The sequence below is a fragment of the Notolepis coatsorum genome (assembly GCF_963971535.1).
Source record: "Notolepis coatsorum genome assembly, chromosome: 15".
Taxonomy (NCBI): domain Eukaryota; kingdom Metazoa; phylum Chordata; class Actinopteri; order Aulopiformes; family Paralepididae; genus Notolepis; species Notolepis coatsorum.
Window position 1 is genome coordinate 36,586,882 of NC_140179.1, and position 23,025 is coordinate 36,609,906.

The window sequence follows — 23,025 nt, forward strand, 5'->3', positions numbered from 1 at the left end:
GGGTACAAAGACCAACATTCTTATGCGCACTATGGGTCAAGAAAGGGTAATTGAAAGCCAAATCCTTACAGGACTGGAGGTGTCCAAGTTGGATAATAACCACTTTATGGAGCTCCCAGAAACGTTCACACATGAAACAATCCCCGTTTCAAAGAGTAACATCCCTACTCAGCAAGATATTGAAAAATGGGAATATCTGAAGGGTATCAGGATCCCAGAATTGGACGCTGATGTTGAACTTTTGATTGGAGCTAATGCATCAAAACTCATGGAACCCTGGGAAATTATCAACAGCCAAGGTGATGGACCTTATGCCGTGAAGACCCTATTGGGGTGGGTCGTCAACGGTCCTTTGAGGGGTAATAATGGTTGTCAGAGAAGCTGCTCGACCATATATGCCAATAGGACATCCATTGTCAAACTGGAGGAGCTGTTGGTCTCTCAGTACAACCAAGAGTTAAACGAGAAGTCACTGGAGGAGCAGCAGGAGATGTCAAGAGAGGACCCAAGTTTTATGGAGATCTTGGAGAAGTCTATTTGCATGCAGGAAGGACATTATTGCATGGACTTGCCTTTTAAAATGGATGACATCACCATGCCAAACAACAGGTGCATTGTGGAACAGCACCTTCAGAGTCTGAAAATAAAGTTTGAATGGAATAAGGGCTACCAAAATGAGTACACAGATTTTCTTACTCATGCGATTGACAGTGGCTACGGAGAAATTGTGCCTCAAGTCCAGCCGGACTACAAAAATGGCAGTGTGTGGTATCGTCCTCATCACTGGGTGTGCCACCCAAAGAAGGAAAGACAGAGTGGAAAAGCGAGCACACACCAGACGTGGAATTTTTCCAATCGTCAGTCCCAGTGACCAGTTGGGGTTCTCGTCACCATTCACCTTGCTACCAAAACTGTTGTTGCAAGAAATGTGTCGAAGGAACATGTCTTGGGATGACCCCATACCTCAGACATTCTCACAACGATGGGCAAAGGGCTTGTACGGGCAGTACGGTTGAAGACCAAGACAGGGCAGTTGGAGCGGCCCATATCCAAGCTCTTTCTGCTTCAAGAAGCAGTGGAAGGTCTGGCGGTAAAGGTCACGACCCAACGTTGAGTTACGTGCTGGTAACCTCTGGCTCAGAGAAGAACCAAGAACACTTGTTATAGCTCCTTTTTTCTTCTTTAATGTAATTGTTTTCCACCTTCACATTTGGGGCCGGTGTGTACAAGCTATTTGATGGTTTTTGTGCTTAGTTTGTAGTTTGTTAAGTTCATCACTGGGTGGCAGCACGGAGCACTGGGTGGCAGCACGGAGCGCATAGGTTTTGAATAAAGGCACAGGTGTAGGCTATGTCAATCAATGTATCTAAGTATGGGTGACTGAGAGATCTCACGGTTTTTACAGCATGAACACACGCACGTACCCTCGCTCGGTTTAAGTATTATTAACAGCATTATGAAGTAATTATTGTTTGGCTCATCACGTGTATTATGCTAAATACTTCAATTAAATGGGAACTTCACCCAACGGCAGGTGACACAGACTCGACATTGTGTATTTTCTAAATTGCGCATCAAAGACGAGGAATCCCCGCACCCAACCGGGCGTCTGGCAGGACGCGTGAATATTTTAGGCAACCAACTTGTGTTTAGCGTTTCTCTGATTGGCCACTACGCCCATGTGACCGCGGCAGCGCGAGAGAGCTGCAGTGCGGAAATAGGCTGTCTATTGCCTCGCACTGCAGCGCGGAAATAGGCTGTCTATTGCCATTCTCTAAGACAAACTCTAACCATAACCAGCTCCTTAACAGCGCCTAAACTTAACCCTTCCAACCTTAAGCAACTCCGAAACTATGCCTAACCTTAACCTTAACCAACTCCGAAACAATGCTTAAAGTTAACATGCCTAAACTTAACCGGCGAAACAATGCACGTTAAAAAAAATTGCCATTCTCCAAGACAAACTCTAACCTTAACCAGCTCCTTAACAGCGCCTAAACTTAACCCTTCTAACCTTAAGCAACTCCGAAACTATGCCTAACCTTAACCTTAACCAACTCCGAAACAATGCTTAAAGTTAACATGCCTAAACTTAACCGGCGAAAGAATGCATGTTAAAAAAAATTATGGGAATCGAACTTGTTACCAACGGACCGCAGGATCGACAGCAATGCAGCGCTGCCAGTTGAGCTAGTTGTAGATCTTAAAAGAGGGAGGATTACTGCTACATAATGCTGCCGCGACAGAGCTCCGCGGCAGAGCGGAGCTAACGCTCCGCTGCTGCCGCGTCGCCGCGGGGGCGTGGCTAGACGCAAGTTGGGCGTGGCTAGACACAAGTTGGTTGCCTTTCATATTTAGGCTACCAGGACATCAGGATAGTCGCTACACCTACATACACCTGCATATAACTCATGTACAATAATGCTGTATATACCTTTATATATATATATATATATATATATATATGCTGCTTACCATATATATATATATATATGTCTGTACATACCTGCAAAGAATTATTTTTACATATCTGTAGATACTACATCTATACATATCCCTTACATACTCTTAGTTACGCTGCTGGCCAGTATGACTTACTAGTTACTTACTACCATAGTGTCTTTATCTCGCAGGTCTCTTCATATAAATATCTTGGGACTTTTGTCGATGACACACTAACCTGGAACACCCATGTAGCCTGTGTAGCAGACTACAACAACGACTGCACTTTCTACGTCGCCTTAGAGTTCATGGTGTAGATCAAAAATGTATGTTACTTTTCTACCAATCTGTATTAGAGAGTCTCATCAGATACGGTATACAGCTTGGTTTGGTAACCTGTCTGTACAACTAAAGTCCAAACTGGTCCGTCTGATGCAGACTGCATGGAAGATCATAGGGGTGAAAGGTCACCCATCCCTGCAGTCTATTTTTGAACAGGCTACTCTAAGGCAAGCCAATAGAATAGTCTCGGACCCCTCCCATGTCTTACATGCAGAGTATGAGCTACTGCCCTCTGGGAGGAGGTTTAGAGTTCCACGCTCTAGACTAAATAGGTTTAAAAACTCCTTTATTCCGATCTCAGTTCAACTTTTAAATAGTGCCAGATAAATGGCAATTATCGAATAACTGATATTATGTTGTTATATTATCGATATTCAATAACCGATATTTGGGTATACTATTCTAATGTGGTGTTGCCAGACATCCTGCTGTGCAGGTACTGTATCTTTTATATTGTGTATCTCCTCTGTTTGGAGTCAGTTGTGTTGTGTCATGTCTGTATGCGTCTGTGGCTGTAGTGTGTGGGTGTAAGCCCAAGCCAAATTTCCCAGCTGATGGGACAAAAAAGTGACTCTTGACTCGACTCTTGATACCTGTATCACTGTACATATTAATATTACAACTCTGTACATACATCTGATTAGCACTATTACTCAGTAGTACTAATTTAGTTTAATCACCTGTACATTGTATATTACTGTTGCACTTTACTGCTATGTCCACTCTGGTTGGATGCCAAACTTTTGTGTTTCGTTGTTGACATTGAATCCTTGTGTCGTGTCAATTACAGCTCAATGGCTTGATGCAGATAAAAAGATAGCAATCGCTATTATTATTTTTTCTTCTATTATTTTTCTATTTCTATTTTTATACATCATTATTATATTATTATCCAGCTACCGTACATCATTACAATGATTACATTGAGCTATAATTGACACAAGGATTTAGTTTCCTCCGATGACATCATTGGAGGGAAATATTTAAACGAATTAACTCTCAATAACTGTCAAAACTAAATGAATGCTTGGAAATATATATATATATATGCAGTAAATATGAATATATAAATGTATTATATACAGCTAGCAACATCGTACATAGTAACTTATTATACTGTGATAATACAGTAATAATAGAGTCTGATACTCCTGCAATAGCAAAGCCTCCCCTGTCCCCACACAGCAGACCAAAACACAAACATGTAAACAAAGTGCAATATCAATCGGGGCTCTAAGTTCTGCCTATAGAGGTTGCCGTTTGACAGCATTACAAAATGGACCTGTAAGCAAACATATGACACAGAGTAGGCTATTCATAGTTCAAGTTCGCTTTTATTTGTCACGTATAACATGTACATTACAGTGAAATGCTTGGTTCTGTATGACCCTCCTGAGAATGTGCTTCATACAGTAAAACAAAAGTAAGTAAAAGAGGAACAAGTCCCAACAATATACGAAAGTACAACCTAAGTACAATGAAGTAAAAGTGCAGACAATGAGGTACAAAAACATAAAAAAATAAGGCAAGATGTTAATGCAAAATGAGGTATTAATAAATAGATGCATGTAGTGTTAAAGTGAGTGTTAAGGTGCACGTTTGTGGTGCATGTGGATGTGTGTGCAATGAGTGTAGAATGGATGGGTTGATGTTATTGAGCATCCTGATGGCCTGCGGATAGAAGCTCATATAGTAATACAAGAAAAGGAAAATAAATAGAATATACAGTATCTTGGTCGGCCAACAGGTGATTGTATAGCCTATCAAACAGGCTATGGGATTTGGCTGGGCCTGTTGAATGACTTTTGAATGGCTGTATCAGTTGGTATGACTATGATGACGTATCAGTTGGTATGAAACGTCACGAGAACACCGTTTCACTTGGATTCAGAATTTTGGTTTGAATACAGTCGATCACATTTTTTGCATATTGCATTTTTAAAGTTAGCATTTTGCACTTCATTTGTACTTTAGTTTGTATAGTGTTTGGTCTTTATTCTTTACCGTATGAAGCACATTATCAGGGGGCTCACAGAACCTTATAATGTGACAAATAAAACAAAACCCGACATCACAAACCTCATCTTTTTCTGGTCTAGCGTCGTGGTAGAAGTCTGGATCCACGTCCATTCTGGATCCATTCTGATCCGGGCTGATGTCAAAGATGACGAGCGCCGTGTTCAACTTGTCGCCCGGGTCATCTCCCTCGAACACACCTGCCCACAACACCCGGCCACCGGCACCGGGGACCACTGAGGAGGACCGGAGCCGGGTGCGGGTTCTGTCCTCACAACATGCGAGTGTCGCACCTCGCAGGGACTTCAACGTCTGCAGTTTATCACCTTTGCCCTCCAGCCAAATCAGACGAATGTTTTCTCCCGATACTTTCTTCCAGTTGGAAAACAGATAAATAACGGAGCGGCTCTGAAACCCGTCCACAAACCCCATCTCGATGACGCTGTAGTTAGTCCTCTTGAGGTTCACTGCGCGGCTCTGCTCTCCAAACCCAAATATATCCCTATATTCTGTGTTCTGCAGGTTCACCGTTTCAGAGTCAGAACGACAGCTCTCTTTTATCGCATTGGCCGTCAGAATGTAGGTCTCGTTAACGCGCCCCTCTCTGGTCCCCCTCTCCACCACATCCACCAGGAACCCAAGCGACGCGCTCGCCGCGTCCACCGTCTTGCCCAGAGAGCCGACGTGGAAGTTCTCCCGGTGCAGCACCCGGGAGATGTCCTCCAGGTCCCGCAGCTCGCAGTAGGCGCACTCGGTCACGCCGCAGGTGATCAGCGTGTTGTTCCCGGTGAACGGCACCAACGTGTTCACGATAAACGTCGCGTTCCAGTCACCACCATCACCCTCTTCCTCCGAGAGGCGCAGAAAGCGGGAGTCCTCCTTCTCCTTGCCCTTGTGTAAGATGCCTCTCTGTGACACACTCCGGAGGAGAGTCAGGTCGTGGCTGAACTGGTACAGACGCGTCTCGGTGGCAACGAACACACACTTGTCGCTGAGTGCAAAGTGACGGACGTCTTCATCACCGAAATCGAATAAGAAGGCGCACTGACAGAGACGAGCCAAGGCGGAGAGCAGGGCCAATAAAACGGCCCTCATCGTGGAAGACAGTGGTTCGGGAGGTATAATAGAGCGGTAGTCTGGTAATCTGCAGGTTCGATTCCAACACGGGCAGCGTGTCGAAGTGTCCTTGAGCAAGACACTACTTAACCCCTAATTGCTCCCGATGAACAGGTCGGCACCTTGCATCATGGGTGCCTCCAGTGAGTGCATGGGTAAAATGCGAGGCACAAGTTGTAAAGCGCTTTGGATAAGAGAGATATATAAACACACCATTTACACCAGTTAACTCCCGGGGCGCGCCACTGTCTGCGCCTCAATGACCGTCCCTGGCACCTCTCGGCGACTGTTGCGCGTAAAAGCGAAAGCGCCAATAGACCGCCTACTTTGGACTTCCGATCAGTGTTTCAAAATAAAGTCTTCACGGGTAACTTCCAGCAAAAAAAAGACGAGATGTAGAAATACTTGTATACTTCTTTTTATTGAATTGTACTTATGTCATTGCACATACCTCAGACGGTTTATTGTATAAATACCTGCTTTTGTATTCTATTAATTGTTGCTTTTTATTCCTTTATGCTGTGGAGCAAACAGTAAGAATCCGATTACTTGTTGCATTATATGGCAAATAAAACTATGAATCTGAATACTTACATTTTAGAAGGCATGATTAGGAACCTTCTAAATTGTGATGACTGAACATAGTAGTAACCATGTCCTATAGCTAGTAGTAGTAACCATGTCCTATAGCAGTACTACTAGTAGTAGTAAGTAACCATGTCCTATAACTAGTAGTAACCATGTCCTATAGCAGTACTAGTAGTAGTAACTAGTAACCATGTCCTATAACTAGTAGTAGTAACCATGTCCTATAGCAGTACTAGTAGTAGTAACCATGTCCTATAACTAGTAGTAACCATGTCCTATAGCAGTACTAGTAGTAGTAACCATGTCCTATAGTAGTAGTAACCATGTCCTATAGCAGTACTAGTAGTAACCATGTCCTATAGCAGTACTAGTAGTAACCATGTCCTATAGCAGTACTAGTAGTAACCATGTCCTATAGCAGTACTAGTAGTAACCATGTCCTATAGCAGTACTAGTAGTAACCATGTCCTATAGCAGTACTAGTAGTAACCATGTCCTATAACTAGTAGTAATAACCATGTCCTATAACTAGTAGTAGTAACCATGTCCTATAACTAGTAGTAATAACCATGTCCTATAGCAGTACTAGTAACCATGTCCTATAGCAGTACTAGTAGTAACCATGTCCTATAGCAGTACTAGTAACCATGTCCTATAGCAGTAATAGTAACCATGTCCTATAACTAGTAGTAATAACCATGTCCTATAGCAGTACTAGTAACCATGTCCTATAGCAGTACTAGTATAGTAACCATGTCCTATAGCAGTACTAGTAGTAGTAACCATGTCCTATAGCAGTACTAGTAGTAGTAACCATGTCCTATAGCAGTACTAGTATAGTAACCATGTCCTATAGCAGTACTAGTAGTAGTAACCATGTCCTATAGCAGTACTAGTAGTAGTAACCATGTCCTATAGCAGTACTAGTAGTAACCATGTCCTATAGCAGTACTAGTAACCATGTCCTATAGCAGTACTAGTAGTAACCATGTCCTATAGCAGTACTAGTAGTAGTAACCATGTCCTATAGCAGTACTAGTACTTGGCAGGAATCACATATTGAAAAAGTAATGTCATTTATTTTTTTACCAAAACCAATAGAAATGATTAGATTCAAATTTATTGTCATTATACAGCACAATCTTATCTCATCTTCTTGATAGACTAGTAAACCACACAGCCTACCATCAGTGGATGCATGTGACTGTAAATGAGGGAAACCTCAGTTGCCTTTCGAGTTTAAAGAAAGCTTTGAAATTAAATGTAGTCATATTAGCCAAATGATAAACAAATACCTATACTTCCTCAAGGTCTAACATTACAATGGCCTAAGAACAAAACCTACTATCTGCATAAGAAAAAAGTGGGGGGAAACCTCATATCTAATACTAATACCTGGTTGGTATCGTTAGCACATGTAGTCCAAAAACAGTTTATTGTATTGGGTATCCTTAAGGAAATTGTATTCTGCAAGAAAACACAAAAACACTCAAAAATGTTAAGATATTCTGGGAAGAAGTAACCACGCAATTATCAGAATTTTATACCTGTACTGCCTTCTGTATTGTTGTTGAATGATGTTTCTCAGTTAGCAGCCTCTATACAGGTAAAGAGACACATTTTATCCGGTCTTACGGCTGCTAAAAAGCTGATAGCATCACGCTGGATTCAACCGGATAAAATGTGCCGGAAGGTATGGGTTCTTACCTATCTCGATGTGATTTATCTAGAGATATCTACCGCAAGAATTTTAGGTGTCAATGAAGCCAGTATAGCAATCTGGTTAGATGTGGTGGAGAGGATAAAGGTTAGCATATGAATTTGTAATTCCTGGTGTTAAGCGGAATAATGGATGGATTGTCCAAGAGGGGGTCTTGAGGGGGGGGGGGGGGGGGGGGAGCGAGCAAGAGCATATGTATTGTATTGTTTTTATTATGGGTAAATCTTCTAATCTACATTTATTCTGATTTAAGTACTGGAATGTCATTATTGTTATTATTATGTCAATCATAGTCCTGTGATTTATTGTGGATTTCTACTGTTTATGTATTGTGTGTCTGGTTTTATGTAAAAAAAGGGTAAATAAAAAAACATTTGTTAAAGGGGAACTATCTTATAAATGGCCTTTTTCAGTGTTTAGCATTGTTTCCTAGCTATGTGGACTTATATTAATAGGATCTATGTCTCTAATTCTCATATTGGCGCATTCTTCCAATTCTCCTCTCACAATATTCACCCTCACTGAACCGAGTCATCTGAAAATGTGCTGATTTGTGATGTCAGAGAGACACCGCTGCATGATAATGTTCAGGCGAGGCAGTGGTTTACCATTGTGGTTGGAGCCCAGGCTCAAAACGGCTTAAGATCTTGAGGTAGAAAAATGCTGTTTTTGAGGACTTGATTAGAAATACAAAACAATGAATTAAAAAAAAATAAAAGAATTACAGAGGTGTTCCATAAACTCACAGGAATTGTGTAAAAGTGCCCAAATAGTGAAAGAAATAGTAAAATAGTTCCCCTTTAAAAATAATAATTTGAATGTTTCAGATAGGAGGTGTTGTTCTTCGGCCATCGATTAGTGTGCCGTTCAGTGTGTTGTGCTTGCTTAGTACAAATGGGAGACTGACAACAACCTCTTGGAAACGATTTTATTAGTACATTATATTCATAGATCATAGGACTTGTCGCCCGGAAAGAACACTATAACGTGGGTGTTCCTATGACTTGTATTCTGCTTACAGCTTCGAAACTCTACTTACTTAGTTTTACAATGTTAAATATAATCAAAACGTTCTCGTATTTCTGTCCGCTTTATCATTTTATGACAGCAATCTATGCGCCAATAATAATGAGTTGAGTTCTAACAAAGTACGTATTACATGCTGGGTAGGCTGATAAGAGTATGCGCGTTCATCCGAAGGGGGGGGGTCGGATTCTGGCAGGGAGTCCGAATTCGGCACAACACAACAAATTCGGACTCCCTGCCAGAATGGGACCCCCCTCGGGAAAACGCAGACACACTATCAGCCTACCCAGCATGTAATACGTTCTTTGTTAGAACTCAACTCGTTATTATTTTGCACATAGATTGCAGAAATACGGGAACGTTTTGATTATATTTAAAAGGCTTTGACATTGTAAAACGAAATAAGTGGAATTTCGAAGTTGTAAGCAGAATACAAGTCATATCACCCACACAATATATGCTACCAGGGATGCAGTCGTAATATCAGAACTGCCTGGACGCCACGTGCACGCGCATACATGTTCCCTCGCTTGCGCACAGAACAGATGATTATTATGCATAAATAGTAGGGAACATGTTTGTATAGGAAATTACTAGTTTTAGTTTAGTTTTTGTAAATATTGCCTTGAAATAGAGAAGCTGAAAAAGGTAGCAGGATTGTAGCCTTCAATATATAAAGAAATTATATTGTCAACAGATATGGTTGAAAAACAATGTTTTAAATGTAATAGTTACAATTTCTTTAATTGAATTAACTTAAAATAGAAAAGTAAATACAAACTAAATTAACAATGTAACTTAGTTTACAGAAGGACAGTTTCCTTCTGAAGCACAACTTAATGCCTCATCCTTCCAGTCGGGACCATTTGTCACAGCGAGAGGTTCCACAGATCAAGCAAATCCCCACAGGGCTTGTATTTTGGTTTGGCTCTTCTCGTTCTTTGTTATGCTATCGGTATCCTATTATTATGCAAAGTCTAGGTGATAGATAAGTGCCGGGTACTTGGCGCACGGCACGACGAGTCCAGTGAAAATTGTGAAAGCATTTTTGTGTGCACACGCGTGCACATCCGTGCGCATACTTCTGCTCAGAAAAAACTGCATCACTGTATGCTACCTGTATCCAGAGCATGTATGCTTTTCATTAATTTAAGACACATTTATTGCAAGGGTTTTGTATACACAAACTCAACAAATAACCTCTGTTCTTGCTGCAATGTGTTTTTAATTCTTTCTTATACCGTAGGAAGGGGGAAGAACACTATATCGTGGGTGTTCATATATGACTTGTATTCTGCTTACAGCTTCGAAATTCCACTTATTTCGTTTTACAATGTCAAAGCCTTTTAAATATAATCAAAACGTTCCCGTATTTCTGCAATCTATGCGCAAAATAATAACAAGTTGAGTTCTAACAAAGAACGTATTACATGCTGGGGAGCCTTGGGGGGGTAGGACTATTCCAACTTAAACCTGATCAGAAATTTCTATCATGTCGTAACAACGAGGATTCTCACGAAGCTAGGTCTGCTTGGGAGGAGGAAATGGATGTTGAATTGACGAGAAAACAATCTACCTTCTCTTAACTTAACCATACACGCTCAAAATGAGTCCCTTTGTACTTCACGTTGCAATATTTGTTAATACAGTTGCAGACAGGAAGTAAACAGGGCCCAAAGCTGTTCCCCTAGCAACGGAATACTTCCGAAAAAGTCTATAGCATGAACCTTCAAACATCAAAACATAAGGAATTTTGAGATAGATTTAATAAACATCACAGGGGGGAAAAAAGTCTAAAGTTCCAACCAAAGGTACATTTCCTTTGTAAAGGCAGAAGAACCATCGGTTATTTTATCAGCTAATTAACAGGGAATAACCAGAAACAAATAATATACAGCCATCAACTCAACTCCCATCTCTTTGTCAATAATCAGACACCGGCCTCTAATGTATCGTGCAGTGAAACTAAGCGATGGCAGATGGACCCACGTCTCAATAGATGGCAAGGTGTCATCGCATAATGGATTACAGAGGAGGTTCATTTCAAAGCAGGGGGGGGGGGGGAGAAAGAGACTTGGATGAACCCTTTCACTGCCGCACTACCAAACGGTTAACCCTTTCACTGCGACAATACACAGAAGGTTAACCCTTTCACTGCCACACAACAGCAGGTCAACCCTTTCGTTCAGATGATGCAGTCCATGATGTGGATCTGTAGGCTGTCCAGGTCTGGCAGGATCTCGTTGCACTTGGGACAGGCGTGTTCGGGTATATTCACGTGCTGCTGCCAGCTGCCGTCACCTGGACGAAGGAGGAGGAGAAAGGCCTCTTTATTCCATTACCTCTCTACCTAATTTCTTCCATTTTGTACTTTTGTACAGTTTTTGCTCATTACTGCTCAATTGCACAGCCCTGTTAAATAAAAGTCAATGTGAATGTAAAGTCATTCAGGAAACTGCGTACCTCTTCCTCCATGCGCACCAGCGCCCCCGTGTGGATTGCCTCCGCGTGGCACGTGTCTCCTCTGCATCTCGTTGAGTGATTGTCTACAGAGAAAGACAAGAAAAGGGGCTTCAGCCGGAGGGTGTCATTGCCAGAAATTGCCTGTTCAAAACGTGGTCGAAATGTGTCCAGAACACATCAGCTCATGTGGATACAGGAACATGCTTACCAACTGTTTCGCCCGTTTTATTGCAACACTACTATCACCGACATCTAAGGTCGCATTCACACCAGAGCTGTTTGGTCTGCTTTAAATGCACCAGAGTTTGTTTCCTCGGATAGTCCGCTTGGTTTGGGGTAGTGTGAAAGCTCATTCAAACTCTGGTGCGGACCAAAAAAGCTAACTCTGGTCCGCGTGAAAACGTAGGTCTCGGTTTGCTTCCATGTGAACCCTGGGTGCGTACTTTTGTGGTGTGAATGCTCATCGGACCAAATGCAAGACCAAATATAGGAAGTGACCCGATAAACTGTGCATCTTGAGTAGAAGGAAACAAAACAAACACTGCGGCGCGCACTGCAAAACAAGCACGCGTGGAACATGTCTCGTGGACAGACGTGGGCGAATGAGGAGGTAAAAGCCCCGATAGAAATATGGTCAGACAAGCAATATGGTAAAAAACATGGCTCAGCAGCAACTCAAATTGGTCTTAAAATGTTTTTTTTATCTCTTTTATCATAACTTGGCTTTTATTTCTTTTATCATGAGTTGCTTTTAAGGGTTTGCGGATTTTCTTTTAACATTAGTTAACTGTATGAGTTGTCAGGTTAGGTGTTTTTATAATTTTTTTTTTAGAATGTGTCCTGTCAGTGTACATGTCCATTTGTGTTTCTGTGCCTTTTTATGTTCCATGTATGGACCACAATGGAAACAAGCCTTGGCTTTATTGTGTTTTATCCATTTTTGACCTGCGTTATTGACACTGTTATTGTCTTGTCTTTTAAAATGTTTTTTTTTTTTGTCATACGATTTGTGTCAAAATAAAGTATTCAATTCAAAAATAATTAAAACGGCTGCTTGTGGCCACTCACAAAAACAACGAGGTGTACAAGTTGTTTAGTGAGAGAATGATGGCAATGAGCTTCAATCGAACAATGTCACATCAAAGTTAAAGTTTTGTATTTTTTTTTTTTTTTTTTTTTCAACAAACGCATAAACAAATATGACAACATAAAATTAGATATACAAGCATTAATTAACAGTGCACATCCAATGAAATCACCATTAAAATAAATGTCTTATACAAGATATACACCTAATACCTGCTATCTAATACCCTACACATATGCTCTCGCTCGCTCCCCCCCCCCGGGCCCCCCCTTGGATAATCCATCCATTATCATTCGCTCCTAACCAGGCACTACAATTATATGCTAGCTTTTATTCTCTCCACCACTTCTAACCACATTGTAATTTTGGATTCACTGAGACCCAAAATTCTTGCTGTAGATATTTCTACTTTTGAAGTCTGATGGCTAATACCTTAGAGTACAGTTTGATATCGGTTCCGAGGAGGCTTAAGGGTCTATAACTACCGCACTCGGTGGGGTCTTTGTCTTTTTTAAGGAGAACTGTGCAATATTGTCGTTCTTATGGAAGTTCCCCTCCTTGACTGAGTATAAAATCATATTAAGTAATAGGGGTCCAATTATGTCCCAACATGAGAGGTACATTTCTGGTGGGATACAGTCTCTTCCAGGAGCTCTACCACTTTGCATTTCAGATATGGCCTTCCTGAGTTCCTCTAGTGTGATAGGTGTTTCTAACTGTTTAGCGTCATACTCTGAAAGTTTGGAGAGGTTAATTTGATTAAGATATGTGTCCATTTTGTTTTGATCGAAGGTCGTTTCTGATTTATACAAGTTGGAGTAGAACTCTTTGAATGTCGCGTTTATTTTTTTAGAGTCTGTAACAAGTCCTTGTTGTGCTTTAATGGTAGTTATATCTGCAAATTTTGCGTTAACTCTTAATCGCATAGCTAGTAGGTGACTTGGTTTAGAACCTTGAGAGTAATGCTGTTGTCTTGTGCTACGTATTTGTACTTCAGATTGTCGTTTATAAATGGCGTTAATCTCTTTTTTTAGTACATTAACTTGAGTTTCCAGTCGAACCGAGTCGTTGTATTGTAAAGAAGTAAATAACGTAGAGTAAAGCGTTTCCAGTTCTGCCAGTTTTGAGCATCGATTCTTGCGTATTTTGGAGGAAAAGCTATTGGTGAAATCCTTGATCATTCCCTTTACCGACATCCATAACATTCTGGGGTCCTGCACCGAATTCGCATTCTCCAGTAGGAATACAGAGAGAGCTTCTTTGAGTTGTGTAATGAATTCCTTGTTATTAAGCAGCATCGAGTTAAATCGCCATCTTGGGGCTCGGGATGACAGTATACCAAATGATCCTTTTAGGAGTAAATAACAGTGACCTGATAATGCATTGGGTACCATTTCCACATCATAGTTATCAAATAGTCTCGGGGATGCAAAAACATAATCTATTCTGGATAGTGTGTTATGTCTTACAGATCGACAAGAGTACTTCCGGGTCGTGGGGTTGAGTGATCGCCATAGATCATTTACACCCGTTTTCTTCGACCAATCCTTTAATGCATTAGATGAATTTTTCTGTTCGTTGGAAAAGGAGGGATAAGATTTATCCATCCCTGGATCCCAAATGGCATTAAAATCCGCACCAATTATAAATGAGTATTCGGGAATGTCTAACATTGTTCTGGTAAGTGTAGTGAAGAAATTAGCTTCGTACAAATTTGGGGCGTATACCGCTACCAACGCTATTTTCCTGTTCTTGTGTACAATCTTAGCCATAGTTATCCGACCATCTGCATCAGACCATACTCCCTTCAATTCAATATTCAACTTCCGTTTAACGACTATGGCAACTCCACGGGTTCTCGTTCCAAAGGAAGAGTGACTAATGTTATGGTATATGTCCGCTAACGTAGCTATGTCTTCCCCTAAAATGTGCGTTTCGCTTAGCAGAGCCACGTCAACCCGTTTGTTTTTCATCAGTGTGAGCATGCTTTTGCGTTTGTGTTGATTATTTATTCCCCCAGTATTCCAGATCATTATATTCAAACTAGCCATAATCTATACATGTTGTTGTGTAGTTGTTGGTAATGCTTCTGGAGTGCGAATCTACAATAGATATACATCCAACTATTGAGGTCCCGTTGAGAGCAGAGCTTAAAAACATACATATATACAAATAATAATCCCCTAAGTCCCCCTCCCTCCGAGAGTCGTACAGGACTGTGTTCCATAGACACATCCTACGCGTATGACTCCCTCCCTTAAGCCACGGGTTGCCCAAAATGAGCTTTCTAACCCTAATCTTCCTATGCTAATTGCCATAGGATCTAAAACTTTTCTACTTTAATAGAATGTCACTTTTGGTCTTGCGCCTTCCCATTAATTTAATGTTCTCCACTGCAGTAATACGCCCGGCCTGATCTGCGGCCGCTATTTTAACCTCTTCGAATTTAGCATCGATGTGTAATTTGAAGTCGTCCATCCGTTCCTTTATCAGGATAGTCAGAGACCTGAAATCGGGTGGTGTATCCTCCCTGCCTGTATCAGTTGAGGTTGTAGGAGTGTTGGGAATCACGGCGGAGTTGTCGGATATTTTCTTCTCAAATTCCACTGCTTTCTCTCTCACGGAGTTCGTCCCCGCCGGTACCGTTATATTGTCGTCTGCTGTCACCCTCTCGGGGCAAGTCGTCATCGGGACCGTTATATTATCAGCTACTGTCTCCCCAACAGGGCAAGTCAACATCGGTGTTGTTGTATTGGCGGCTGCTGTATCCCTCGCTGAGCGTGTCACAGCTTGCTCCGTTGTACTGTCTCCTCCGTGTTTCTTTCCAGTCTCTTTCTTTTCCTTAGGTCCCATGTTGAATCTTTATTTCTTTTGATATAGTTAGTAGAAGGTCTTATTTAATATATACGATGAGGTTTAAACTCATTAGTGTTGTGCAAATAAGGTTTTTAAGCAAAATTAACGTTGACGGGAGCGGAGCTTTGACCAAACGTGTCTGCTACATGTTGTTCTCAAACCGGAAGCAAAGTTAAAGTAAGAAAAGTGGGAAAGAGAGTTGGAAATAGAGATAACAGAGGAGGAATGGTATGACACATGTAAGACACAACAAACAACCACAGGATCAAGGATATGGAGGGAGTTTGGGTGGAAAAATATAATTAGATACTTTATAACACCAGAAATACAGGGCAATTACACACCAGCAAAGAAAACATGTTGGAGGGAGTGTGGACAGCAAGGGGCGAACCATACACACATATTCTGGGGATGTCAGAAGATAAGGCACTACTGGGAAGAGATAGGAGGGATAATAAATGAAATAATAGGATACGAAATACCCCAGGGAGGCCAAGTGTTGTATTTGGGGAATCTGTCACAGGAAGGAATCCAAGGGGAAGACAAATATTTGATTAAGATATTGATAGTGGCAGCCAAGAAAGCTTTAACTAAACTGTGGTACAAGGTAGAAGTGCCGACAAAGGATCAATGGATAGAGTTGGTAGAGGGGATACAGGAAATGGAGAGAATCACACATCTGCTGAGGCTGCAAGAAGAAACATTTTAATGGAAATGGGGAAAATGGGAAGAATACAGGAGGGGAAGTAACGACATCACAGAGGTTTGAAAAGGATACAAGGAAATGAATAAAAATGTAAATAAATAATGCAAATGTAGAATGGACCGAAGGACCCATGTCACACTTTTTCTTTACTCATTTTTTGTCTATTTGTTTTAATTTATGTACTGTGTATTGTCTATGAATGTTGTCTATGTATGTTGTTGAAAAAATGAATACAAATTTAAGTTTAAAAAAAAAACTGCCGCTCCAGGGAATAATGTGGTGTGTGTGCATGCGTGTGCGCTGGGCTGGGCTGCTTCGCAGAATAATGTGGTGTGTGTGTATGTGTGTGCGCTGGGCTGCTCCGCAGAATAATGTGGTGTATGTGTGTGCGCTGGGCTGGGCTGCTTCGCAGAATAATGTGGTGTATGTGTGTACGCTGGGCTGGGCTGCTTCGCAGAATAATGTGGTGTATGTGTGTACGCTGGGCTGGGCTGCTTCGCAGAATAATGTGGTGCGTGTGTGTGCGCTGGGCTGCTCTGCATAATAATGTGGTGTGTGTGTGTGTGTATGTGTATGTGTGCGCGCTGGGCTGCTCTGCAGAATAATGTGGTGTATGTGTGTGCGCTGGGCTGGGCTGCTTCGCAGAATAATGTGGTGTATGTGTGTGCGCTGGGCTGGGCTGCTTCGCAGAATAATGTGGTGCATGTGTGTGCACTGGGCTGGGCTACTTCGCAGAATAATGTGGTGTGTGTGCGCTGGGCTGGGCTGCTTCGCAGAATAATGTGGTGCATGTGTGTGTATGTGTGTGCGCTGGGCTGCTTCGCAGAATAATGGTGTATGTGTGTGCGCTGGGCTGCTTCGCAGAATAATGTGGTGTGTGTGTGTGTATGTGCGCTGTAGAGCTGTCCCCGAAGCTTGTTTTTGGGATTCTATATATCCAATAGACGAGCGCCCTTTTCGACCGTGTGACATTGTTCAGAAAGTTTGGTGCACTTGACAAATTGCAGTGTGAAAGCAAACCGAACCAAATGAAGAATGCAACAATGTTGCAACTTCACCCCCCCGAATCGCACGAGTCCACCAAACTATATGTGAAAGCGACCTAAGAAGGGAGATCCCCCCTTGAACGGCCCTTCTAAGGGCGCTTTCACATAGTTTTGGTGGACTCGGTGCGGTTCTGGTGGTGAAGTTGCAACATTGTTGCATTCGTCATTTGGTTCGTCTGCATTCACATTGCAATTTCTCAAGCGCACCAAACTTTCTGAACAATGTCACACGGTCGAAAAGGGCGCTCGTCTATTGGCCACAATGGAGAGTGGAAATCCCTCCCCTTCAGGAAGTGAAATCTGCGAAAACACAAACAGCGCAAGAAGCGCGATAGTAGCAGAGACGTGGCATTGATCCATCGTTCGATTATAACCCATTACCGCCATCCTCTCGCTAAACAACTTGTACACCTCGTTGTTTTTGTGAGTGCCCACAAGCAGCCGTTTTATTTGGTCTTCTGCCCATAATGTCGATCAGGGCTTTCACTTCATCATTCGCCCAAGTCTGTCCACAAGACATGTTTACAGTGTGCTTGTTTTGCAGTGAATGCCGCGCACCGCGGTAATAATAATAATAAGCCGCTGTGTTTTTTTCTTCCTTCTACCCAAGATGCACAGTTTATCAGGAGACATGTTTACAGTGTGCTCGTTTTGCAGTGAATGCCGCGCGCCGCGGTAATAATAATAATAAGCCGCTGTGTTTTTTCTTCCTTCTACCCAAGATGCAGTTTATCAGGTGACTTCCTATATTTGGTCCGCGTTTGGTCCGATGAAGCGAACCGAGACCTATGTTTTTTGGCGGACCAGAGTTTGCGTGTTTGGTCCGCACTAGAGTTCGACTGCGCATTCACACAAACCCAAAAAAGCGGACTATCGAATTCTGGTCCGATAGTCCGGACCAAACAGCTCTGGTGTGAAAGCGACCTGAGGTTTCTCTCCTCCACATTGCCCATGGTGCATTTTTTCCTATTGCTAGGTTTTAGTGAGTTGTCCTTACCTTCGTGTGGGGAGTCTGGGAGTGTTGCATTAATTTATTTTATTTATAAACTAAATTTCTATTTCAATTTCATGGTGTTTTCGTTTTGTTCTTGATTTATTGTGATGTTTCTTCTTGACTTGTTTAAAGAAGACGTGTCCGGCCCATGGGGACATTAATGAGTGTTGTCGGGCCTTACAAATACATTTGATTTGATTAAAGTAACCAGTGTAGAACTATCCAATCATACAGCAGCATACATCTGTCAACTACGCCCCAAAACTATGGGACAAACTACCCAAACACATCAGGGAAGCCAACTCGCTAAATATCTTCAAAAGATAGCTTAAAACCGGTCTCTTTGCTCAGGCATTTAAATGAGATATCAGGGAGGCTAACTCTTAAGACACAAATTATCAGTATTTTGGCTGCACAATTTGTATGCATTTCGTCAAATTCACGAGTCAGTTCTATTCTAATCGTACTTTTTATGCACTGTGGCACCGCCTAGACTCATTACATCAACACTGTGATTATTGTAAATGAGGGCTATTTTATTGATTTATTGTACTGTACCATCGATGAGAACTATTGTATTGCACTGCTGCACTGCTGCACTATTTTTTATTACTGTCTATTTTTAAATTGCCATAGAATCAAACCGGAAACAAAGAGGCCTATTAATCATGTGAGGCTCAAATTAAATTGACATTAGCAACTTCAGAGGCCAGAATGTGGGACCTATAAATACATTTACTATCCAATAGCATTGTGAGGCTGAACAATAGGACCCATTGACTATGTCAATTTGCACACAAAAAAAGTTAAATAAACATTTACAAACTTTTCTTTAAATAGCTAAAAGCTAAAAGTGAATTTTGAAACCGAGGGCCTCACAGGGTTTGTTAGATCCTAATATGAAAAACTATGATTTAATGCTTTATGCCTGACCTCGTCTATTTTGCTGCCATTTATTCTATGCTCATTTTATATGTCTGCACTTTATGTCTGCATCGATCTGCCAATCTTGTGCACATTTAATATATATATAGCGCAAAGGACATTTTGTAAACTCAAGCACTTTCGAGGTAAAAGTAAAACGCAGTACTTTCAAGTACATTCCAGAACAGTTGAACTCTTGATTGATCTCAATTCCTCTTATTTAAATTTGTTTTATGAACAAACCAGACTAAGAAAAAAGTAATTAGCGATTTATTATCCGTTATACTTATAGCACATGCATGAGTCTGGTCTCCTTTGAAAGGTAACATCTTACACAATAAAGAAAAATCATCATGCGATTAAATGCATAATCTTTTTTAAACTTTTAATTCTTTCTGTAGTTAATTAATCGAAATGAATGCGATAAAGTCCCAGCCCTAAAATAAAGTTATTATTATTATTATTATACCTAACGTCATACCATATCTCCTAACATCTCCTACCTGCCCAGTGAGTCCATCTCGTCCTGCAGCTGATTGTTCTGCTTCTTCACAAACTCCAGCTGCGCGGCCAGGCGCTCCTTCTCCTCGTGGATCTTCTCCCTCGCTGCGCGCTCCGCGTAGAAGTCAGAGGAGTACACCTCCGCCTGGGACACACACAGGGTTAGAAGTCAGAGGAGTACACCTCCGCCTGGGACACACACAGGGTTAGAAGTCAGAGGAGTACACCTCCGCCTGGGACACACACAGGGTTAGAAGTCAGAGGAGTACACCTCCGCCTGGGACACACACAGGGTTAGAAGTCAGAGGAGTACACCTCCGCCTGGGACACACACAGGGTTAGAAGTCAGAGGAGTACACCTCCGCCTGGGACACACGCAGGGTTAGAAGTCAGAGGAGTACACCTCCGCCTGGGACACACACAGGGTTAGAAGTCAGAGGAGTACACCTCCGCCTGGGACACACACAGGGTTAGAAGTCAGAGGAGTACACCTCCGCCTGGGACACACACAGGGTTAGAAGTCAGAGGAGTACACCTCCGCCTGGGACACACACAGGGTTAGAAGTCAGAGGAGTACACCTCCGCCTGGGACACAGGATGGATCGATTTATTGATTGATTGAAAACTTTATTATTAACACTTTGGGTGCCGGGAAACGCTTAAACACGTCATTCCCGGCCATGCTCAAGTTGCCGAAGACGCTTTACAGCGTCTTTAATATCAATATTTCAAAAATCTGGGATCGGATTCATATGTCCCCTCCGCTGGCCTGAGATCCACCAGGAGGACCCACTGAGCTCTCTGGCGGTTCAGGAGCGCCATCTGGTGGCCGATCGGCGCAATCGCTTAACAGGAAGTGCCGTAGAGGTTGTGCTGGACGGCCGTATTACTTCCGGGGCACTCGGTACATGTCCCGGGACTCTGGCTCGTCACACTACATAGCGATCGATTGCCAATAACTCGATAAACAACATGATTTGGACGTATATACCATTATACAAGCTGGAGATGGACGGGTAAATCTACATCCCATAATGATAAAATTTCTACTCTACGATGATCGCCCAACGGCGCGCGGAGACTGGGGTGAGTTTTAGCGTGTAAAGTTACCGTCTTCGATACTAACTGCTATTATCAACATTTGACCCACATTAGATGATTGGTATAACGCTGCCCACGGAATTATAAACGCCCCCTAGCCCATCCGGTCAACATCAGATGACGTGTAGTAACTTCTAGAAGTACGTCTAGTTGGAATTTTTTATATCGCGCTGATTGCCATAAAACTGTATTGCATCATCAATATAATGTATTTGGGGCTATAGATCACGTTCTGGAGAAAGCTGCAGAAAGAGATGAAAACATACTTATACATTAGACCATACTTTACTATGAATATGTGAATGAAAAAGTTTAACGTTGCTACACAATGAACAATACATATAGGACTTTGAATGGGCCCTAATAATGGCAATGTAGCAATAGAATTAAAAAAGTTATAGCCCTGCAAAGAAGGGGACTTTCTCTATAGACAAATAGAGCCGGCAACCTACGGTTGATAATGAATTTAACCCATGGCAGCCAAAGTGTTAACACTTTCAGTGCCCAGCAGGGGGCGCACATTTAGTGCTTGAATGCCCACCATCCACTTCAATGTTAGCATTAATATCGCCTAATCTATGTTTTAAATTATGGCTGTGTCTAATCTGCCCGTCGCTTATCAATGACTCATTTACAGTCAACATTGTCGAAGTGGATTGTTTTTTTATCGGTTCATTTCCGTTTTATAGCATTTTGAAAAGCCATAGTTTTCACAGAAAAAAAAAAAGATTCCATGATAATCGCCCTGTACTGTAATATTCTAGAACGTTGTCATTTTTCGGCCTATTTATGAATCGTTTTCAAATAAACGCTAGATTATCGATAGTATATGTGCACGCTGGTGCCGCGCGCTGAAAATCGATTCTCAGTTCCTGATCGCTCTTACAGTCAAACAGCCATATCACATTATAGGGGAAAAGCTTATATCTCCGTGAAAACGGGTCTGATTATCCTAAGACTGGTCAAATAGATTCCTTACCCGAGATCAGATGGTATCCAAATGGATTATTCCAATTCCTGATTGCCATTCCAAAAATCAATCCTTTTATTGATCCAACGCGTATACTGTAAAACACATATTACACGCTATGCTGAGGGTCCAGAATGAATCTGATCGGCTCCGGTTAAATGCGTGAGAAGTAAAATGTGGATTCCAGAGTTTTTTTTTCTCATCCATTTTCATTGAGTCCAATCCAAAATGGTGCATTACCATCTGGGAGACGATAGGGGGCGCTTTTTTCCACATCTGAGCGCCTGGCGGGGCAGGGTTACCAACGGTAGACTCGGTTGATGAAATATGAATTCAGATCGCTAATAAAAAAAATAAAACGAGAATTCTCGTGATGGGCATTCAAAGTGTTAGCAGAATGGGTACAATACAGTACGGCTCAATACACACAATTGTTAAGGGGATGCAGACCAGAGAAAGACTTTCGTCTTGTTTACATCAGGGTCCCCCATTTTCAATTCATCAAGACATTTATGACATACAAATATACAGTACTGTTTAACCATAAACAACCCATTTTAAAAGTAAGGACTGACAAAATAACACTCTGTTATTAAAAATGAGAAACAGTCTTCAGACATAGTCTCATGTCTTCCACAGATAAAGCTGAAATATACCAGCTGCACTTACCCTCTTTTCCGCAGGGTTTGGGTAAAAGTTACGGTGACATTGCTATTGCATTCTACTCCGTGTGGGTATTTGTCTAATCACACTCCCTCAAGGTGATGTCCGCTCTCAAAGATGTATACACGACTCCCTCTCCATCTGCACAAAGGTCACTCTGTTTACTGTAGTTAACGTGCACATAAGGCTCGCACGAAGAGATGGGGTATAAACTGTGGTGAAAACTAACTAAGTACTTTTACTCAAGTACTGTACAATTTCGAGCTACTTGTACTTTACATGAGTATTTTCATTTTAGGGAACTTATATACTTTTACTCCACTATATTTCAAAGGAAATATTGGACTTTACATTTATCTGAACCCATCCGTTACTAGTTACTTTGAAGAAAAAGATTTTTGCATTAGAAAGCATAACTGGACCACACACTACTTTAACATAACCTTTGATCAGAGCAGCATAAC

General features: G+C 41.8%; 2 protein-coding genes across 3 annotated transcripts in view; both read right to left on the minus strand.

Moving 5' to 3' along the window:
* Window positions 1–6,081, minus strand: part of plxnc1 (plexin C1) — a 100,528-nt gene extending 94,447 nt beyond the window's left edge. The window contains exon 1 of the mRNA XM_084330751.1: window positions 4,864–6,081. Within this exon, the coding sequence (XP_084186877.1) occupies window positions 4,864–5,895 (1,032 nt within the window). The 5' untranslated portion in view covers window positions 5,896–6,081. The remainder of the gene's footprint in view (window positions 1–4,863) is intronic.
* A 3,057-nt stretch (window positions 6,082–9,138) lies between these two features.
* The window catches only part of optn (optineurin), a 52,675-nt gene continuing 38,788 nt past the window's right edge, over window positions 9,139–23,025 (minus strand). For both annotated transcript variants that reach the window (XM_084330854.1, XM_084330853.1), the window contains exons 11-13: window positions 19,830–19,972; window positions 11,714–11,796; window positions 9,139–11,551 (exon numbers count right to left, since the gene is read on the minus strand). In XM_084330854.1, the coding sequence (XP_084186980.1) occupies window positions 11,436–11,551; window positions 11,714–11,796; window positions 19,830–19,972 (342 nt within the window). In that variant the 3' untranslated portion in view covers window positions 9,139–11,435. The remainder of the gene's footprint in view (window positions 11,552–11,713; window positions 11,797–19,829; window positions 19,973–23,025) is intronic.